The 19,141-nt window shown below is 44.9% G+C and overlaps 1 protein-coding gene across 11 annotated transcripts in view; it reads right to left on the bottom strand.

Moving 5' to 3' along the window:
* The window catches only part of DLEC1 (DLEC1 cilia and flagella associated protein), a 78,979-nt gene extending 63,699 nt beyond the window's left edge, over positions 1 to 15,280 (bottom strand). For 3 of the 11 annotated variants that reach the window (XM_025461288.3, XM_025461286.3, XM_025461289.3), the window contains exons 1-2: positions 11,784 to 15,279; positions 10,617 to 10,767 (exon numbers count right to left, since the gene is read on the bottom strand). In XM_025461288.3, coding sequence (XP_025317073.1) covers positions 10,617 to 10,767; positions 11,784 to 12,182 — 550 coding nt within the window. In that variant the 5' untranslated portion in view covers positions 12,183 to 15,279. Of the gene's footprint in view, positions 1 to 10,616; positions 10,768 to 11,191; positions 11,397 to 11,783 lie in introns of those variants that run through there. The other 8 variants (XM_025461290.3, XM_025461285.3, XM_049099909.1 and 5 more) reach the window with 8 other exon arrangements.
* Positions 15,281 to 19,141: the final 3,861 nt, after the last annotated feature.

The raw sequence follows: 19,141 nt of genomic DNA, 5'->3' as shown, positions 1-19,141 counted from the left end.
CCAGGCCTTCTTGGAGAAATGGCTGATTCCAGGTCTGGTACAATAAGAAAAACACGGAATATTGGACTATTCCAGAAAATAAGGAAGTTATCAAAGACAATTGCTATTGTTTCAAAAGAGTTAGGAGGGAACTTGAAAAGGCTCCAACTGGCCAAAGATGGGAAAATTTGAGCATTAAAAAGATAATAAATATAACTGTAGTTATGAAATCCATGAGTTCATAATGATACTAAAAATCAACCAACAGGGTACCTGAGTGGCTCCGTCGGTTAAGCATCTGCCTTCAGCTCAGGTCATGATCCCAGGGTCCTGGGATCAAGCCCCATATAGGGCTCCATGCTCAGCAGGGAACCTGCTTCTCCCTCTCCCTCTGCTGCTCCTCCTGCCTGTGCTCTCTCTCTCTCTGACACAATAAATAAATAAAATCTAAAAATAAAAATAAAAAAATCAACCAACAAATCTCTTTAGTCACAACTGGAAGATCCTAGGGGAACCAACTTGTTATTTTAAAAACTGGCAAATAAGGGGAAAGAATTCATCTAGCCCATTCATACCTTGGAATAATCATAGTAGTAGCTGAAAAGTTTCTCTTTATGGAAGTATCCCAGTACCATTAACATTTTGTTGTAATTTACAACCCCTAATGAAATAATAGATCTGGGCAAAGGTTGCCAGCATCACAGAGGGAGAGACATCAGACATCATGTACCTCCTGAAGACAGCACTCAGCACAACCTATGAAATAGTCTTACCCCTTTCCCCACCAAAGAACAACCTGAACCTCATGAAGTCTCTAGAACTAATTACCGAATTGCAGGAAATGCAGGAACCAGGAGAACAGGTTAAATGACATGACAATGCTGAAATCAGCAAAATCCAGACTACAGATAACTCTACTGGAAAAACAACCCAATTTCTTTAACAAATAAATTGATCAAAGAAAGTGTTGTCATGGAGGTGGCTGACTGAGAAAAGGCTGTGAATGCTGGTGGTGATGGAACTTGAGGAGGAAGGAGAATCGGTGAAATCTGAGGATATTTCTCCATGAATACTAATCAGTTGTAATTTAATTTGGAGAATTTAATGTAGAAAACCCCCAGTAGATGCCAATTTGACCAGGTGATCCAGGTTAATATCAGCTGTGACTGCAGCAGTGAGAAGAGGGCCCCTCAACTTCTGTGGTATTGCTGCCCAGAATGAGTCTGAGTCCTGTCACAAGGAAACACAAGAGCCATCCTATGGAATGAAAGGCCATCCAGAAACCATCAAGGGAGGATTCTGTGATGACATGGAGTAAGAAGCACCAGAAATCCTCTCCCCACAACTGCACTGGCAGAAGTACTCTCAGTAACTATTTTGGAACCCTAGAGCCTAGGGAAGGCTGGTAACTTCTGGGGAAGACTTAGAGGTAAACTGCAATTAACTGCAACTCTTAGCAGAGTAGCAGCTACCCGGCCACCATGCCACTCCTATGGCAAGCATCTGTGTATACGTTCCTAGTGCAACCTGCACCCAGTTTGTGGAAGCCTGGGTGAGCAAAAAGGACTCCATTGTCCAAATGCCAGGGATCCACACTCTGATTACATATTACTTCTTCTGATCACAGAGGTGTAGACAAAGAAGCCAGGAGCCATTGCTGTGGTCCTGCCTCCACTGCTGCAAGCCCCTCTCCCTGCAGCAGAAGTGACTTCTAGGCAATTTAAAGGGCTGATGCCTTTTTCCTGTCATTCACCTCCCTTTTCTCCCTTTCAGAAGCCAAATATTAAAGGTCAGGACATTCAAAAGCAACTGCAGCTGTGGGGAAAGTCAGAACATGACTGCACGTGCCCAGGGAAAGGCTCAGAAATGACCTGAGAAGACCTTAAGTTTACAGCTCATGCTGACTCTCAGCACAGACAGCCTACAATTAAAACAAAAACAATAACGAGCACTGAGGCGGGGGGCACTTGACAGGATGAGCACTGGGTGTTATACTATATGTTGGCAAATCGAACTCCAATAAAAAAATACAAAAAAAAATAATAAAAAATAAAAATAAAATAAAACAAAAAAAATAAACAAAAAATGGCAAGAAGGGGAGAATCTGATTTCTTGAGTTCACACATTATTAGATTCAAATACCCGGTTTTCAATTAAAAAAAATCACAAGAGGGGTGCCTGGGTGACTCAGTCGATAGCATGTGACTCTTGATCTCAGGGTGCAATTGGGTATAGAGTCTACTTTAAAAAAATCATAAGACATGCAAAGAAAAAAGAAAGTGCAGTCCTCTCAAATGAAATCAACCAACCAAAACTGTCCCTGAGAAAGACCTCATTACAGATACACTCGTTGAAGACCATGAAACAGCAGTCTTAAAAATGCTCACAGAACCAAAGGAAGATGTGGCCAAAGTCAAGAAACCATAGATGAACAAAATGTAAACAAAATATTCACTATCAGAGAGGGTTCAAGGTCAGATGTGAGCAGGTAGAAAAATCAAAATAGGACAATGCAAGTGATCGAGTCTGAGAAACAGCAACGAGAAAGATGGGAGAAAAGTGAACAGAGCTAGATGATCCATGGGATCCCATTAAACAGACCAACACACACACGTGGGAGTCCCAGAGGAGGACACAGAAAGGGACACAGAGAACACTGTGAAATAATGGCTAAAGACTTTCCAAGCTGGATAAAATACATGAGTATGACTATCCAAGCAGCTCAATGAACTGTAAGAGGAACTCAGAGACTCACGCAGAAACACATTATGATCAAACTTCTAACAGACACAATGAGGGAATCTTGACCACAGCAAGAAATAAGTCACTTATCAGTACAAGGGACCCTCAACAAGGATGCCAACAGATTTCTAAGAACTTTGGAGGTCAGAAAGCAGTGGGCCAATGTATTCAAAATGCTAGAAGAAGAAAACTGTCAATCAAGAATCCTATATCCAGTAAAACTGTCCTTTAAAAGTAAGGAGGAAATTAAGACACTCCCAGTTAAGCAAAGCTGAGGGTGTCTGTTACCACTAGACCTGCCTGCAAGAAATGCTGAAGGGAATACTGCAAAGTGAAATGAAAGGAAGCTAGACAATAACCTGAAGCTGTATGGAGAAATGAAGATCTCAAAAAAGGTAAATCCATGGGATATCATGAAAGTTTTCTACATGATTTAAGAGACCATCACTTAAAGAAAAAAAAAAAAAAACAGTACTAGCCTAAATGCTAGTATTATAGTAACTTCATTTTATAACTCCAAGTCTTGTTTTCTACATAATTTAAAGAAACAAAGGCATTTAAAATAATTGTTAGTTTATATAGGAACACAACATATAAAGATGTAATTCTGTCACAGCTAATTCTGTGACATCGACAACCTAACATAACAGGGTGGGGATGGAGATGTAAAGAAGCAGAGTTTTTGTATGTTAAGCTGGTATAAATTCAAATTAGAGTGTTATAACTTTAGGTTGCTAAATGTAATCCCTATCACAAACTATGGCTGGTTTCTTTGTAACCACATAGAATATACACAAAGAAATTAAAAAGGAACTTAAACATTTCACACACACACACACACACACACACACACACAAACTCACTCAATACAAAAGAAGACAGCAATGCAGGAAATAAGAGATAAAAGATCTATAAGGCATATAGAAAAAACTGACAGAAGTCCCTCCTTATCAAAGTAATTACTTTAAAGTGTAAATAGATTAAACTTCTCAATCAAATGACAGATTGGAAGAATGGCTAAAAAGATACAATCTAACTATATGCTGTCTATAATTGACTCACTTTAGATCCAAGACACAAATAGAGTGTAAGTGAAATGATAAAAAAAGATATTCCATGCAAATAGTAACCAAAAAGTAACTGATAGTATTCCATGCAAAAACACCAAAAGGAGTAGCTATTCTTTTTTTTTTAATTTATTTTTTATTGGTGTTCAATTTACTAACATACAGAATAACCCCCAGTGCCTGTCACCCATTCACTCCCACCCCCCGCCCTCCTCCCCTTCTACCACCCCTAGTTCGTTTCCCAGAGTTAGCAGTCTTTACGTTCTGTCTCCCTTTCTGATACTTCCCACACATTTCTTCTCCCTTCCCTTATATTCCCTTTCACTATTATTTATAATCCCCAAATGAATGAGAACATATAATGTTTGTCCTTCTCTGACTGACTTACTTCAGGAGTAGCTATTCTAATATCAAACAAAAGAGGCTTTAAAATCAAAAGGTTCCAAGATACAAAGAAGGATATTATATATTAATAAGAGGTTCAATACAAGGAGATGTAATCATTATAAACATTTAGACACTTAGTGACAGGTCATCAAAATAATGAAGCAAAAATAGACAGAACTGAGGGGAGAAATAGACAGTTCTACAATACCAGTTGGAGACTTCAGTATCCCTTTTACAATAATGAATAGAAAAACCAGACAGAAGATAAGTAAGGAAACAGAGGACTTGAAAAACACAATAGACCAAATGCATCTAACAGACACAGACATAACATCCTAAACAAAAGCAGCTTAACTTTCTTCTCCAGTGCACATGGGACATTTCCCAGATCATATGTAAGGCCACAAATTGAGTCTCAGTAGATTTTAAAGGACAGATATCATACAAAGTATCTTCTCTGACAACAATGTCAGAATTCAGTAACAAGAGGAAACTGGAAAATTCACTAAATAGTGGAAATTAAACAATACACTTTTAAACAACCAATGGATCAAAGAAGAAATCACTATGGAATTAACAAATACTTAGAGAAAGTAAGTATTTCTTTGAGAAATGAGAAAACTTATAGCTATGAATACATTGGAAAACAAGAAAGATCTCAAATCAATAATCTAACTTTAGAACTTAAGGAACTAGAAGAACTCAACCCAAAGCTATGAAAGAAACAACAAAGATTAGAAAATAGAGAACAGAAAAAAAAAAAAAAGAGAAAAAATCAATGAACCTAAATGTTAGTTCAGAAAAATCAACAAAATTGATCAACTAAGAGAAAGAGAAGACCCAGATAAATTAAAATCAAACATGAAAGTGGTGATGTTACTACCAATTTCACAGAAATAAAAAGGATTCTAAGAGAGTATTAGGAACAATTCTACATCAACAAATTGGAAAACAGATAAAATGGAGAAATGCTAGAAATATGAAACCTACAAAGACAAAAATCCCAGAGAAATAGAATATCTGAATTGACCTATAACTAGTAAGGAGATTGAATCAGTAATCAAGTCTCCCCCACCCCCCAAAACAATGTCCTGGACCTGATGGTTTTACTGGTGAATTCTACCAAACACTTAAAGAATTAATACCAATTCTTCTTAAGTTTAAAAAAATGGAGTAGGAGGGAACACTTACTACCTCATTCTATAAGGCCAGCATTACCCTGCTACCAAAGCCAGACAAAGACACTACCAAAAAACTACAGACCAATATCTCTTATGAACCTCAGTGCAAAAATTCTCAGCAAAATACTACCAAATTGAATCTAGTAGCAGCTTATTGAATGGATTAGACACCATGACCAAGTGAGAGCTACTCTTGGAATACAAGGGTAGTTCAACATATGAAAACTGATCAAAAAAAAAAAAAGAAAGAAAACTGATCAGTGTGATACATCACATTAATGGAATAAAGGAGAAAATCATATGATCATCTGAACTGATGCAGAAATAACATTAAACAAAATTCAACACCCTTTCATGATAAAAAACACTAAAAAAGCTAGGACTCAGAGGAAACTACTTCAACATAATAAAAGCCACAGATGGAGAACCAATAGCAGGGATCCCTGGGTGGCGCAGAGGTTTAGCGCCTGCCTTTGGCCCAGGGCGTGATCCTGGAGACCCGGGATCGAATTCCACGTTGGGCTCCCAGTGCATGGAGCCTGCTTCTCCCTCTGCCTATGTCTCTGCCTCTCTCTCTCTCTCTGTGTGTGACTATCATAAATAAAAATTAAAAAAAAAAAAGAGAGAACCAAAAGCAAACATCATTCTCAATGGTAAAAGACTAAAAACTTTTCCCCTAAGATCCAGGAATGAGGCAAGATGTCTGCTTCCACCATTTCTAGTCAGCACAATGTTGGAGGTTTGAACTAATGCAATTAGTCAAGAAAGAAAAAGGAATCCAAATTGGAAAGGAAGAAGTAAAATTATGTGTTTGCAGATGATATGATCTTATATGCAGAAAACTCTAAAGGTCCCACAAAAAAAACCCTATTAGAATAAATGAGTCCACAAAATAGCAGGACACTAAGTCAACATGCAAAACTCAGTTGCATTTCTATTCATTAACAATAAACAATCTGGAAAGGAAATTATGGAAACAATTCCATTTAAAATAGCATCAAAAAGAATAAAATACTTAAAAGTTAACTAAAAAGGTGAAAGACTTTTATAATGAAAAGTACAAAACACTGCTGAAAGAAATTAAAGATGATAAAAATAAATGGAAACACATTCTATGCTCATGGATTAGAAGGCTTTTTTTTTTTTCAGATTTTATTTAGGGGCACCTGGGTGGCTCAGTGGTTAAGCATCTGCCTTTGATCCCAGGGTCCTGGGATCCAGCCCGGGAGTCAGGCTCCCTGCTTAGTGGGGTGCCTGCTTCTCTCTCTCTCTCCCATTCCCCCTGCTTGTACACACACTCTCTCTATCAAATAAATAAATCTTTAAGAGATTTTAAGATCTTTAAAATCTAGGGGGCAGGCAGGGGGAGGAGCAGAGGAGAACCAGACTCCCTACTGAGCAGGAAGCCTGAGGTGAGGCTGGATTCCAGGACCCTGAGATCATGACCTGAGCTGAAGGCAGATGCTTAGCCGACTGAGCCACCCAGACACCACTAGTCAGATGATTTTTGACAAGGATGCCAAGAGCATTCAATGAGGAAAGAACAGTCTTTTCATCAAATGATGCTAGAGGAAATGGATATCCTCAAGCAAAAGAAAGAAGTTGGACCTTTATCTAACACCATATAAAATGTCATATCAAAATGAGTCAAAGACCTTTGCCTTTCTCTTTCTCTGATTTACTGCACTTAGCATTATACCCTCTAGGTCTATCCAGGTTGCTGCAAATGGCAAGATCCATGCTTTTTATGGCTGAGTGATATTCCACTGTATTTAGGTACCTCTTTATCCATCCATCTATTGATGGACATTTGGGCCCTTTCATATCTTGGCTGTTGTAAATAATGCTACAATAAGCATTTGATTTCACTCATGTGGAATTTCAGAAACAAAATAAATGAACAAAGAAAAAAAGACAAATAAAAAGTGAGACTCTTAAATACAGAGAACAAACTGGTGGTTGCCAAATGGGAGGTGGGTGGAGGGATGAGTGAAATGAAGGGGATTAAGAGTACACTTAACTGTGAGTCACTGCATCACCTAGTCTGACTTCATGCCAAAGGGAGTTAAAGTAATTTCACCACTTCTAGCTCATGGACTTAATGAGGCACCTATAGTGTTACTCAATAGGAAACTATCTGCATCTTGAGATAAGTATTTCATTGTGTGCAATTGTCTTAAGTGCTGCAGCATGTCTTAGCCTCCCTGACCTGTGGTGTACGAAAAGCCAGAAGCAAACCTTCCCCCTTCACTGGAACACCAGAGATGCTTCCAAATATTTCTGCATGTCCACTAGGTGGATAGCGCTGCCCCAAGGTGAGAACTACTGAAGATACTCTAAGGTTAAGTATATCCTTCCCTACCAAAAAACTCAAACCTATATCTCTCCTTATTTGGATAATGTATCAGCCACCCCAAGAGTATAAATTCCATTTTGACTAAAAGGCCTCCACTTCTTACTAGCTGAGTGACCTTGAACAAGGCAGCAAAACTTATGGAGCCTTGGTTCCATCTGTATAATAGAGCAGTAAGCTCTAGTGCAGAGGCAAGTGTTCTCTCCTGACTTTCCTCTGGCTCTACTCCCTTTCCTCATGGCTTGGAGAACACAGGGAGATCACTGCCTAATTTACCTGCCACAAGGTTAAGGAGCCAGGATGTGTAAAGAAATGAAGTCAGTAGGGAGAGGTTGAGTCCAGCTTTAGCATAATTATCTTTGATGACGCAAATGGAGAGGTAGCTGCTAGTCTGCCAGCAGGACATGTAGGTGGCTTTCCAGTTTTGTAATTGAGAGTGTTCTTCACCCTGGCGCTTAACACCATTTGCTTTTACTCAACACAAAATATGGGTCTTGGCTGTTCTGGAACATCTTGTACATTAAGATCCTTTAAGAATTTGTAGAAGCTAGTTCCATTAAGCACAAAAATATATTTACTGCAAACAGAACACACTCAATTTCTTTAAAAAAAAAAAAAAGAGGGGTACACTTATGGTGATGAGCACTAAAATTGTTGAATCATTACATTATACACCTGAAGATAATATAACGCTGAGGGTTAATTATACTTCAATTCAAAGATCTAAAACAATAAAACTCTTAGAAGAAAATATAGGGCCAAAGCTTCACGGCATTGGATTTGACAATGATTTCTTGGATATGATACCAAGGCACAGGCAAAAATTCCAAAAATGATTTAAAAATGGGTTTGAAAGGACATGTCTCCAAAGAATATATACAAATGGCCATAAGTATGTGAAAAGATGCTCAACATCACTAATTAGCAGGGAAATGCAAATCAAAACTACAGTAAAATACCATCTCACACTCACTAGAATAGCCACTATCAAAAACACAGAAAATAACAAGTGTTGGCAAGGATATGGAGAAATGGAAATCCTGGTGCAATGTTGGTGGGCATGTGAAAATGTTACAGCCGCTGTGGCAAGCAGTATAGTGGTTCCTCAAAAAATTAAAAATAGAACTACTATATAACCCAGCAATTCCCCTTTTGGGTATACACCCAAAAGAATTGAAAGCAGGGTCTCAAAGAGATAACTGTACACTCTTGGTCAGAGCAGCATTATTCATGATAGCCAAACTGTGAAAGCAACCCAAGCGGCCACCAATGGATGAATGGATAAGCAAAATGTGGTAAATACAACAGAATACTACTTAGTCGTAAAAAGGAAGGAAATTCTGACACATGCTACAACATGGGTGAACCTTGAGGACATCATGTTAAGTGAAATAAGCCACGGGCAGCCCTGGGTGGCTCAGCGATTTAGCACCGCCTCCAGCCCGGGGTGTGATCCTGGAATCCCGGGATCGAGTTCCACGTCGGGTTCCCTGCATGGAGCCTGCTTCTCCCTCTGCCTGTGTCTCTGCCGCTCTCTCTCTCTCTCTCTCTCATGAATAAATAAACAAAATTAAAAAAAAAAGAAATAAGCCAGTCACAAAGACAAATACTATATGACTCTACTTCTATGAGGTACTTAGAGTAGTCTAAATTGGACAGAGAGAAAGCAGAATGGTGATTGCCAGGGGCTGGGTAAGGGGAAAGGGAAATTATTGTTTAATGGGTACAGAGTTTTCGTTTTGCAAAATGAAAAGAGGCCCAGAGATGGAAGGTAATGATGTTCATATGATATTATGCATGTGCTTAATACCACTGATCTGTACAGTTAAGTATAGGTAGGATGGTAAATTTTCTGAGTATTTTAACACAGCAAAAAAAATTGGAGGAGGGATTCCTGGGTGGCTCAGTGGCTGAGCATCTGCCTTTGGATCAGGTTGTGATGTCAGGATCCTGGGATCAAGTCCCACATCGGGCTCCCCACAGGCAGCCTGCTTCTCCCTCTGCCTATGTCTCTGCCTCTATGTGTCTCTCATGAATAAATAAATAAAATCTTTTAAGAAAAAATTGAGGGAGAAAAGCACAACTGTCAATAACATGAAAGACAATTATGGAATGTAAAGTCACAGGAATAAAAGGCACAGCATAAGGAATGCTGTCAATGACACTGTGATAATGAGGTATAGGGACAGATGGTACCTACACTTGTGGTAAGCATAGCATAATGTCTAAACTCATCAAATCACTAAGTTGTACACATGAAACTAATGTAATATGCGTGTCAACTGTACTCAAGAAAGAATTTTTTTAAAGAGGTTGAGAGAAAGAGGAGGGGCAGAGAGAGACGGGCTCTCAAGCAGGCTCCATGCCCAGCAGAGAGCCCGACACAGGGCTCTATCCCACAACCCTGAGATCATGACCTGAACCAAAATAAAGAGTCGGATGGTTAACTGGCGGAACCACCCTGGTGCCCCAGACAAGACATTTTTTTAAAGAACATGAAAGACAAGAAATGATAAAGGAATTCTTCCAAACTAAAGATTCAAAAAATGGGTCTTGACAATCAAATGCAACATGACTTCCTAGACAGAGTCCTGGACCAGAGAAGAGAAACAGCCACTATAGGACAGCTACTTAAATCTGAACAGGACCTGTGAATTGTAGGTTAATGTTGCACAGATGCCGATTTCTAGGCTTGAGGGGTTGTATGCTGGTTACATAGTAGAGAGTCCCTGTTTTGGAGACATGCATGTTAGACTGTCTTGTGGTAATGAAACATCACATCACATCTGCAATTTGATCTCCAAATGTTCAGAAAAAGACTAGAGAGTGGACAATGGAGCAAACATTGTAATATATTAACAGCTGGGGAATCAGGTGAAGGGCATGTTGGAAGTTCTTTATACATACCTGGAGGCACCGTGATAAAATTCTCAAGGACATGCACTTTGGCCTGTTGCATGATCCGTTCTTTCTCTGCAAGAGCCCGGGCGCGGGCCTGAATGATATGTCTCTCCAACATTTCAACTTCATCCAGTCGCTGCTTATAGACCTCCCGAATCTGGCAGGTAGACCATAAAATGCACAGAAATATGATGAGATCACAGTTTTACTCAACCCTCCCCCGTCCCCGAGCATCAGGCTTCCTGTGAAGCACAGAAGAACAGTCACAGAACTATGGAGACCATCTGGTCCAACCTAACAGATGTGAAAACTGAGACCCACGGAGGGAAAAGGCTTAAAGGTCTCATAGTAAAGTCAGGAGCAGAGCCAAGCCTGAAACTCTGCCTCCTGCCTTCACAGCTGCCACCCAAACTCTGAAACAGCAAACACAAGTTAGCATACCACCCCTGGTAGACGGAGACGCACCACCCAGATGCCCTTCCAAGGAAGGACTTACTACCTACCTAGCAGCAGGGAGTGTAATGAACAGCCTCCAGCTGTCAGTCCCTTTAAGTTTACCACAGCTGCTAGAAAGTGCTCACCTGAGACTCCCTTTAAGGGATTCCTCAGCAGTGTGGACAGCAGTCGCACTGAGCAGAGGGGATCCAAGTCAGCTGCCTTCCTCCTTGCACAGATGAGGAAGCAGTTGCCTTCCAGAGACTGGGCATGCTTCCTCAAATCTGGGCATAAATGCCTCGGTTACGACTGTGGTTTGTGATACAGAGACAGGCACCCCAGAAGGGGTGACTTTTAGCTTTATCATCCGTCTCCAGGGAACAATAACTTTAGCTATCTGCCCCAGTCCTTTTATTTACATATGCAATATACGTGTGCATGCACGGAGAAAAATGAGGGCGGGTGGGTGCCACAGACTAGAAGGTGCCCTCTATGTGTGTTTATATAAACGAGCGAACAGAGCGCCCTTCCACCAGACTGTGGAACACACTGCGACGCGGACTTCGCGCTTTCCTAGCTGCGCCCCCAGAGCCTGGCTCCCGGCAGGTGCCGGCACTCGTGGAGCGGCTGAGTCCCGCGGGGCCGGCCTCTCTGGGGGTGCGCTCCGGCTCCACCACGCTGTCCGCGGACCCCGGGGAGCACCTGCGGGGAGCGCGCGGGGCTCCGGGGCCGCCTTACCCGCCGCAGCTCGTCCACGAATTCCTCGTGGCGCGCATCCTCGCCGCCGCGGGCCTTGATCAAGCTCGCGCTCAGGTCCGCGCCGACCACCTCGTCCGTGTACAAGTTGCGGAAGACGCCGGTGAGCAGGTGCGAGACGTCCTGGGTGCGCAGCGAGGTGGGGCGCAGACGCAGCAAGTGCGGCTCCGGGAGCGGCTGGGGCGTCGGGGGCCCCACGCGGCGGGCCCGGCTCCCGAAGCCGTAGTGGAAGGCCTCGGAGTAGGCTAAGGAGGGCAGCCGGGTGGCCTCGCTGGGGCTGCGGCCCCGGGCCACGCGCGACGCCGGCGTCCAGGTCGCTGCCCCGAGAGCGCAGGACCCGGACTCGCCAGATTGCGGGGCTTCGGCTCCGCCCGTCTCCATGGCAACCGAGACGCCGCTAGCTGCTCGCCGCCCTTCCGCTTCCGGCGGGGCCGCTTCCGCTCGGCCTCTCGCTGCGGGGGCGTCCTCGGTGCCCTGGTGGCGGCCTGTGCTCGCGTCTTTTGCGTCGCCCTTGTTAAAGCGAGCCTGGGCTGAGGCACCAGTGCAGGGTGGCTCATAGCGCAGCCAGGCCCGCCCGCTTGCAAACCCTGGCTCCTCCCTTCTCGGTCCGTCCGTCCGCTCGGGCACTACTTCGTGTAGATTCTATCTCAGGTCTGTGCTAGGAGCTGGAGACAGCAAAGGAAGTAAAATGCTGCTTCTGCCCTCGTTCGTGTGTGGGTGTGAGAGAGACAGACAGACCGACAGACCTAGACCGGGACACCAGGGTGGTGAGCAGGGAGGGAATCGGAAAGCAGGGTGAAGCCCAAGGCTGGCAGTAAATGTCGGTGGTCACGGAGCCACAAAGCACAGGAACTGAATCATCTCCCAGAGGGAGCGTGAACAGTGGCTTTTTGGACCAAGTGAAGACTAGGCAGAGATTTTTTTTTTTTTTTTTTTTTTTTTTAATGATAGTCACACAGAGAGAGAGAGAGGCAGAGACACAGGCAGAGGGAGGAGCAGGCTCCATGCACCGGGAGCCCGACGTGGGACTCGATCCCTCGTCTCCAGGATCCGCCCTGGGCCAAAGGCAGGCGCCAAACCGCTGCGCCACCCAGGGATCCCTGTTTTGTTTTTTAATCACCATCATTAGTCATCAAGGAAGTGGAAATTAAAACCACAAGCACGATACCACTACACACTTAGTAGAATGTCATGAAGTTAAATAAATGTACCAAATGAGTGCTGGTGACATGTGGAGAAACCCCAATTGTCACGTTGCCATGGGAATACCAACAAGCACAGCCCGGCTGGAAAGCGGTGGTCTGGCAGTTTCTTAGAACGTGACACACACAGCAGGCCCGCTCCTAGGTATTTTCCCAGGGGAAATGAAAACTTAGGTGCACACAAAACCCTGTACCCAAATGTTTATGGTGGCTTTATTCATCATCACCAAAACCTAGAAAAAACCCACATGTCCTAACCACTGGTTAAAGGATAAATTGTAGTACATCTGTTCAACAAATGCTCAGCAATATAGAAGAAACAGAATATTGGTACATACAACAGCAGAGATGAGTATCAAATGCATTATGCTGGTAGAAGAAACCATTCTCAAAAGGCTATATACATAATGATTCCATTTTTTAAGGACATTCTGGAAATGCAAAACACAAAACACATCGAGGAGCCTTGGGGGCTCAGTCTGTGAAACAGCAGACTCTTGGTCCCAGCTCAGGTGTTGATCTCAGGGTCATAAGTTCAAGTCCCATGTTGGCTCCATGCTCTACATGGAGCCAATTTAAAACAAAATAAACAAACAAAACAGAAAACCAATCAGTGGTTGCCAGAAGCTGGTTATGGAAGCTAGTGTTGGCTCCCAAGGAGCCTGAGGAAATTTTGGGGGGTGAAGGAGCTATTCTTTATTGTGGTGGTGGTTACACAACTGTATGAATTTGTCAAACCTCACAGGACCGTAAAGGATGTAGTTTGCTGTATACAAACTACACTCCAGTTTTTTTAAACAGTGAAGGAAAAAGAAGAGAATGAGTAGGAATAAGAGGAGGAAAAGGGGCATTCTGGGCAGAGGGAACCATTGTATAAGAGTGGGGTGAGAGCAGTGCATATGGGAAGAAATGAAAGAAGTTCAGGAGTGGAATTTCAGAGTTTGAGCAGGAGGAATGAAGCTGAGAGGTGAGGGCCAGATCATAAGCAGGTTTGTAGGCAACATTTAAAAAAAATATTTTATTTATTTATTCATGAGAGAGTCAGAGAGAGAGGCAGAGACATAGGCAGAGGGAGACACCAGCTCCTGAGATGGGACTCGATCCCAGAATCCTGGGATCATGACCTGAGCCAAAGACAGACAACCCACCATGTGGAAATAAATGGGAACTTAAACTTTAATCTGAGTAAAGGGCCACCAAGGGTCTTCAGCGAGGCATGTGTTCTACTAAGATCACTCTGGTTGCCTCAAAAGAACAGACTGGAGGGAGGAGGCAAGAGGTGTCAGGGTGATGGATTAGAAAACTAGTGCAAAGGTTAGAAAAGAGATGGATTAGGAGCTTGGGTTGGGGGGAGGAACTGATTGGAGACCTGAATTCACAAAGCCTGCTGATTCATAATGGAAGTGAGAAGAGGAGCCCAGAATGACCCCCAAATGTCCTGTGTGTGCAACCAGGGGAGGGATTATCTCCCCTGAAATGAAAGAACCAGGCTTGTCCAGGCCAGCCCCTTGACATCACATGGACTGTCATCATTGGCACACTATGGTGTCCGCTTGCACCTGCTTTTTCCTCCTGGGATGAGTAGGCTTGTCTTCTCTAAACCCACTTCCTGAGATGAGCCCTAGGATGTTTGCCACTGACCTGGGCCACTTCCACTTCTTTTGGGTGGGCCTGTCTCCCTCATCTCATCTGTCCTTTCCAGCACTTTTCCAGTCCTCAGAGAGGACCCTACTCTGGCTCTCTCCCCAGCTGCCCCCTTCTCCACAGAATGAGAAGACCGAAGAGAGGCCCAGCGTCCACCCTTCAAGTACCTGGGACACAGGAATGATTTGCTCAAACATCCTGAGGCCATTGACAAGTCCTGGGCAGGCCTCTTTTTAAATCTTTCCTCCCTTAAAGCAGTGGAACAGTCTGGGGGAGTCTCCATTTTTCAGGTATTAGGAGTAGGCCAGCTGAAACCAGGGGGTCTCAGGAGCAGCTTTTGTGGGGGCTCCCAGGCCTCCTTCCCTGTCTCGGGGAGAGACAGGAGAATGGATTCTTACTGTCACTTTTGGCCTCCTCGTGCTGCCTCCAGATAGCCTTGGGTCAGTCACAGGGAGAGGTCTGCATCAGCCCAGGAGAAGCCTCCCATTTTTCTGTGACCCTTCCTACCCTCTGGCTTTAGCCCCCTTGTTCTGTCCAGGCTGAGGTCTCCGGCAACCATTCAGTGCCTCCAGCAGTGGCGGCCCCTCCTCTGTCCTGGTCATCCAGGGCTTCTCAACAGTCCTGCAGCCATCTCCTTTTTTTTTTTTTTTTTTTTTTAAGATTTTATTTATTTATTCATGAGAGGCAGAGGGGGGGGGGCAGGGACACAGGCAGAGGGAGAGCAGGGTCCATGCAGGGAGCCCAACATGGGACCCGATCCAGGGTCTCCAGGATCACGCCCTGGGCCGAAGGGGACGCCAAACTGCTGGGCCACCGGGGCTGCCCTGCCTCCTCCTCTCTTGCCTTGCTCCTTCCTCTCCTCTGTGCCCCTTCCCCACCCACGTGTCTCTGCCTGCTGCCAGTCTCTCTCTGTCTGATCAGCTGGATCCATCCTCCATTCTGCCTCCAGACCATGAAATGAATGGTTCAAACCCTGCACCAGAAACAAAGGGCCAAAGGGCTTGAGCCATGTTTACGTCCACTCTCCAGCTTCCTCCTCCAGGCGGACCTCTTAGCACAAAGGGAGTCCCTGGAGCCGCCTTCTTCATTTACTAACCTGTTCTGCTGACTGGAATGTGTGTGTGTGTGTGTGTGTATGTGTGTGTGTGTGTGTGTGTGTGTGTGTGTGTGTTTAAAACAGATGCAAGACAACCCACCATGTGGAAATAAAGTGATTTAATCACGTGCCTACTAATGAACTTCACCTTGTACATGTTTTTGTATGTAACATATAGATAAGATGACAGGATTAGATAATAAGATAATATCATGGAATTAGAATTGCTTAGCCAAAGGGTATGTACTTATTATTAATATTTGAGATATTGCCACATAGCCCTCCAGAAAGATGATCTCAGAGCAGACTCCCACCAGCATTCTGTGAGAGCATGACGGATGTTTTTCACATGTTTTCAACCATATCCCAAGTTTTATATACAGCCCACATCTCCCTCCAAAACTCTATTTGTGCATCCATCATATACTTGACATCTCACCTCGACAGCCTGAAGGCATCTCAAACGTATATGTCCAGAATAGAGCAGCTGCTCCTCCTCAGCCTTCCCCCATTTCAATTACTGGGAACTCCTTCCTCAGTGGCCCAGCCAAATACCCAGAGCCTTGACTCCTCTGTTTTTCTCAAGCAGCCCCCACCAGTAACTCTTGCTGGCTCTCCCATCAGAATATATCCAGCATCCTACTACTTCTCATGACCTCCACTCCTACCCCCAAGGTCTGAGCCACCACCTGCCTCACTTGGATTACTGCAAGAGCCTCCTCGCCAAGCTCCCTGTTTCAAGCCTTGTCCCTCCACGATACTTCTTTCTGCAGCCAGAGTGATTCTTTTCTTTTTTCTTGAGGGGGGTGGGGAGGGACAGAGGAAGAGGGAGAGAGAGAATTTTAGGTAGACTCCATGTCCAGTGCAGAACCTGATGCGGAGCTCAGTCTCACAACCCTGAGATCATGACCTGAGCTGAAATCAAAAGAGTTAGATGCTGAACCAACTCTGCCACCCAGGTGCCCCAGAGTGATTCTTTTAAAATATAAGTTGGATCATGTCCCTTTTTGGCTTGAAACCTTCCAAGTGCTCCCCATTCCTCCCAGTGTAAAAGTAGAAGCCCTTAGAAGGCCCAGCAGAATGTGGTCCCCATTACTCTTGTCCCCTCTCATTATCCCTCTCCCTTTGCTCCAGCCACATTGAATTCCTTGCCAGTCCTCCAACACACCAGCCATATTCCTGCTGCAGGGCCTTGGCACCGCCTGTCCTCTCTGCCTGGAATCCTCTTCACCAGGTATCTCCAAATGGCCCACTCTCTCACCTCCTGCAGAGCTTTGCTCAAATGTCACTTGCCCTGTAAGGTACAAACTATTTAAAATTTAACCCTCTCCCATTCCTGAATTCCCTTACCCTACATACCTTCAATATACTATACAATTCACTTCTTACGTTTATTATAGTGTCTCTTTTCTTCCTATTAGAAGTTAAGCTCCACAAGGGCAGGAATTTGGGGTATATTTTGTTCACTAATGATTCCCAAGTCTCTAGAACACTGCCTGGCACATAGTAGGTGCCCAATAAATATTTGTTGAACAAACAAAATAGCAGAGCAGTATCTTCTTTGCTTCATAGGCTTGAGTGTGTCTCCTCCTTCAGAGGAGGGTCTGAGGGCCAGTTTCCTGACAATTTCCCCACACCAAGCACTAGACCCTGCCTGTGGGGTGGGATTGGGTGGGGGTGAGCATTGGGATTTAGTCCATGTTCAAATAAATATCACAGTTACATTCACAAGCAAGCATACCATAAAATTCCACAAATGTAATTCTGGAAAAGTAACCCCAAGTCGTCCCATATCATCCTGGGATAACCAGTGGGCCCAGACACCCTGTGGTCCATCACAGCATCCTGAAAACCCTGCATAGTCAGTACTGTCTTCATGGCATGATGTAAGCATGCACACTTGCCATAGCCACTTCCTTGGGAGAGGCCACCTTTGCTTTTCCTCTGGATGTGTCTGATTTGGGTCCAGGACCCTCTGGGGGGGATTCAGGTGGGCTTTTCTCCAGCTCTGGCAAGCATCAGGGGCATGCCCTCAGAACAAGAGCCTGAGGCTGGGCTCTGTGACCACCAGGCTCGGTAGAGGAGGCCAGGTAGGGGACATCGGTGGGGACCGTGCATGTCCATCCAGCAGGCACTTATTTGTACCAGGGAGCCAAACTCTGTTATTTCAGGGAATTCTGAGGGAGACTGCAGCTCCTGACTGTGGAGGTCACAGAAATGAAGGGATTTGCTCAAATTCTCACAGAAAGAAAGAGCACAGCCAGTTTAAACAGCCGCTCATCCTGGTGCCCTAGGACAGCCTCCAAAGACCATGGGGGTGCAGAATAAACTGCCTGCAAGTCACCTACCGGAGCTTGCCTGGGTCTGCATTTCTGGGGGAAGGGTGGGGCAGGGCCGGCCCTGAAGCCCTGGGGAGCCTGACAGTCCTGAAAGTTGACATTCATAGCTTTGATCCTCCTCCTCCCCAGGCCTCTAGAGGGGGTAGTGATGAGGGAACAGGGAAGTATCTAGAGGTAGGCAGGACCCTAACACCAGGTCTCACTAGGTCTTCTCTTTCTCCAATCATCCCAGAAGTCCCCTTTGCCTGCATCCAGCCTCACACACACACACCAAAGGCAGGATGGTCAGGGGATCCCTGGGTGGCTCAGCGGTTTCGCACCTGCCTTTGACCCAGGGCGCGATCCTGGAGTCCTGGGATCGAGTCCCGCGTCAGGCTTCTGGCATGGAGCCTGCTTCTCCCTCTGCCTGTGTCTCTGCCTCTCTCTCTCTCTCTCTCTCTCTCTCTCTCTGTCTATCATAAATTAAAAAAAGGAAAAAATAAAAAGAAGGCAGGATGGTCAGTTGAGGTGGCAAGATGCCTGAAACTCTACCATAGGACAACACGGCTTTGAGCATGCGTGGCCCCTCTCTGCACACTAACTGAGCCTGCCAAAAGTCCTGTGAGTCACCAGGATCTCAGGGCATCTTGCAGAGGTAACTGAGAACTGGGCTTTGGGGAGGGTAATTAAGGCGCCTGCCCAGGGCTGGGCCCACAGGAGGCCTTGCTTGTTTAGGGCAGAGGGAGCAGAAGCCAGCAACCCTGTGGTTGGGTACAGAGCCTCTTGCTGGGCCCTCCACACAAAGACGCAGTCATACTCCCTGCAGAGCCTTGCACCCAACAGAAGCAGGCGGAGTGCCTCACGGTCTGTAAGAGTGGGAGGGCCAGACAGAGGAGGTGAGGACAGTCCTGGAGTTCAGTCTGAGCCACAGGGCAGGGCAGCAGCCTGGCCTCTCTGAGCAGGGCACTGCCCAGCTCTCTTTTCTGGCAGAACCTGGTCATATGTGCCAACTCTGAGTCAGCCACACCTAACAATCTCAGGCCAGGGAGGTTTCAGCTTGGGCCAGATGCCAGAAGACGA

Source organism: Canis lupus, chromosome 23, assembly GCF_003254725.2.
Source record: "Canis lupus dingo isolate Sandy chromosome 23, ASM325472v2, whole genome shotgun sequence".
NCBI lineage: Eukaryota > Metazoa > Chordata > Mammalia > Carnivora > Canidae > Canis > Canis lupus.
This window is presented reverse-complemented; position numbering and strand designations above follow the sequence as displayed.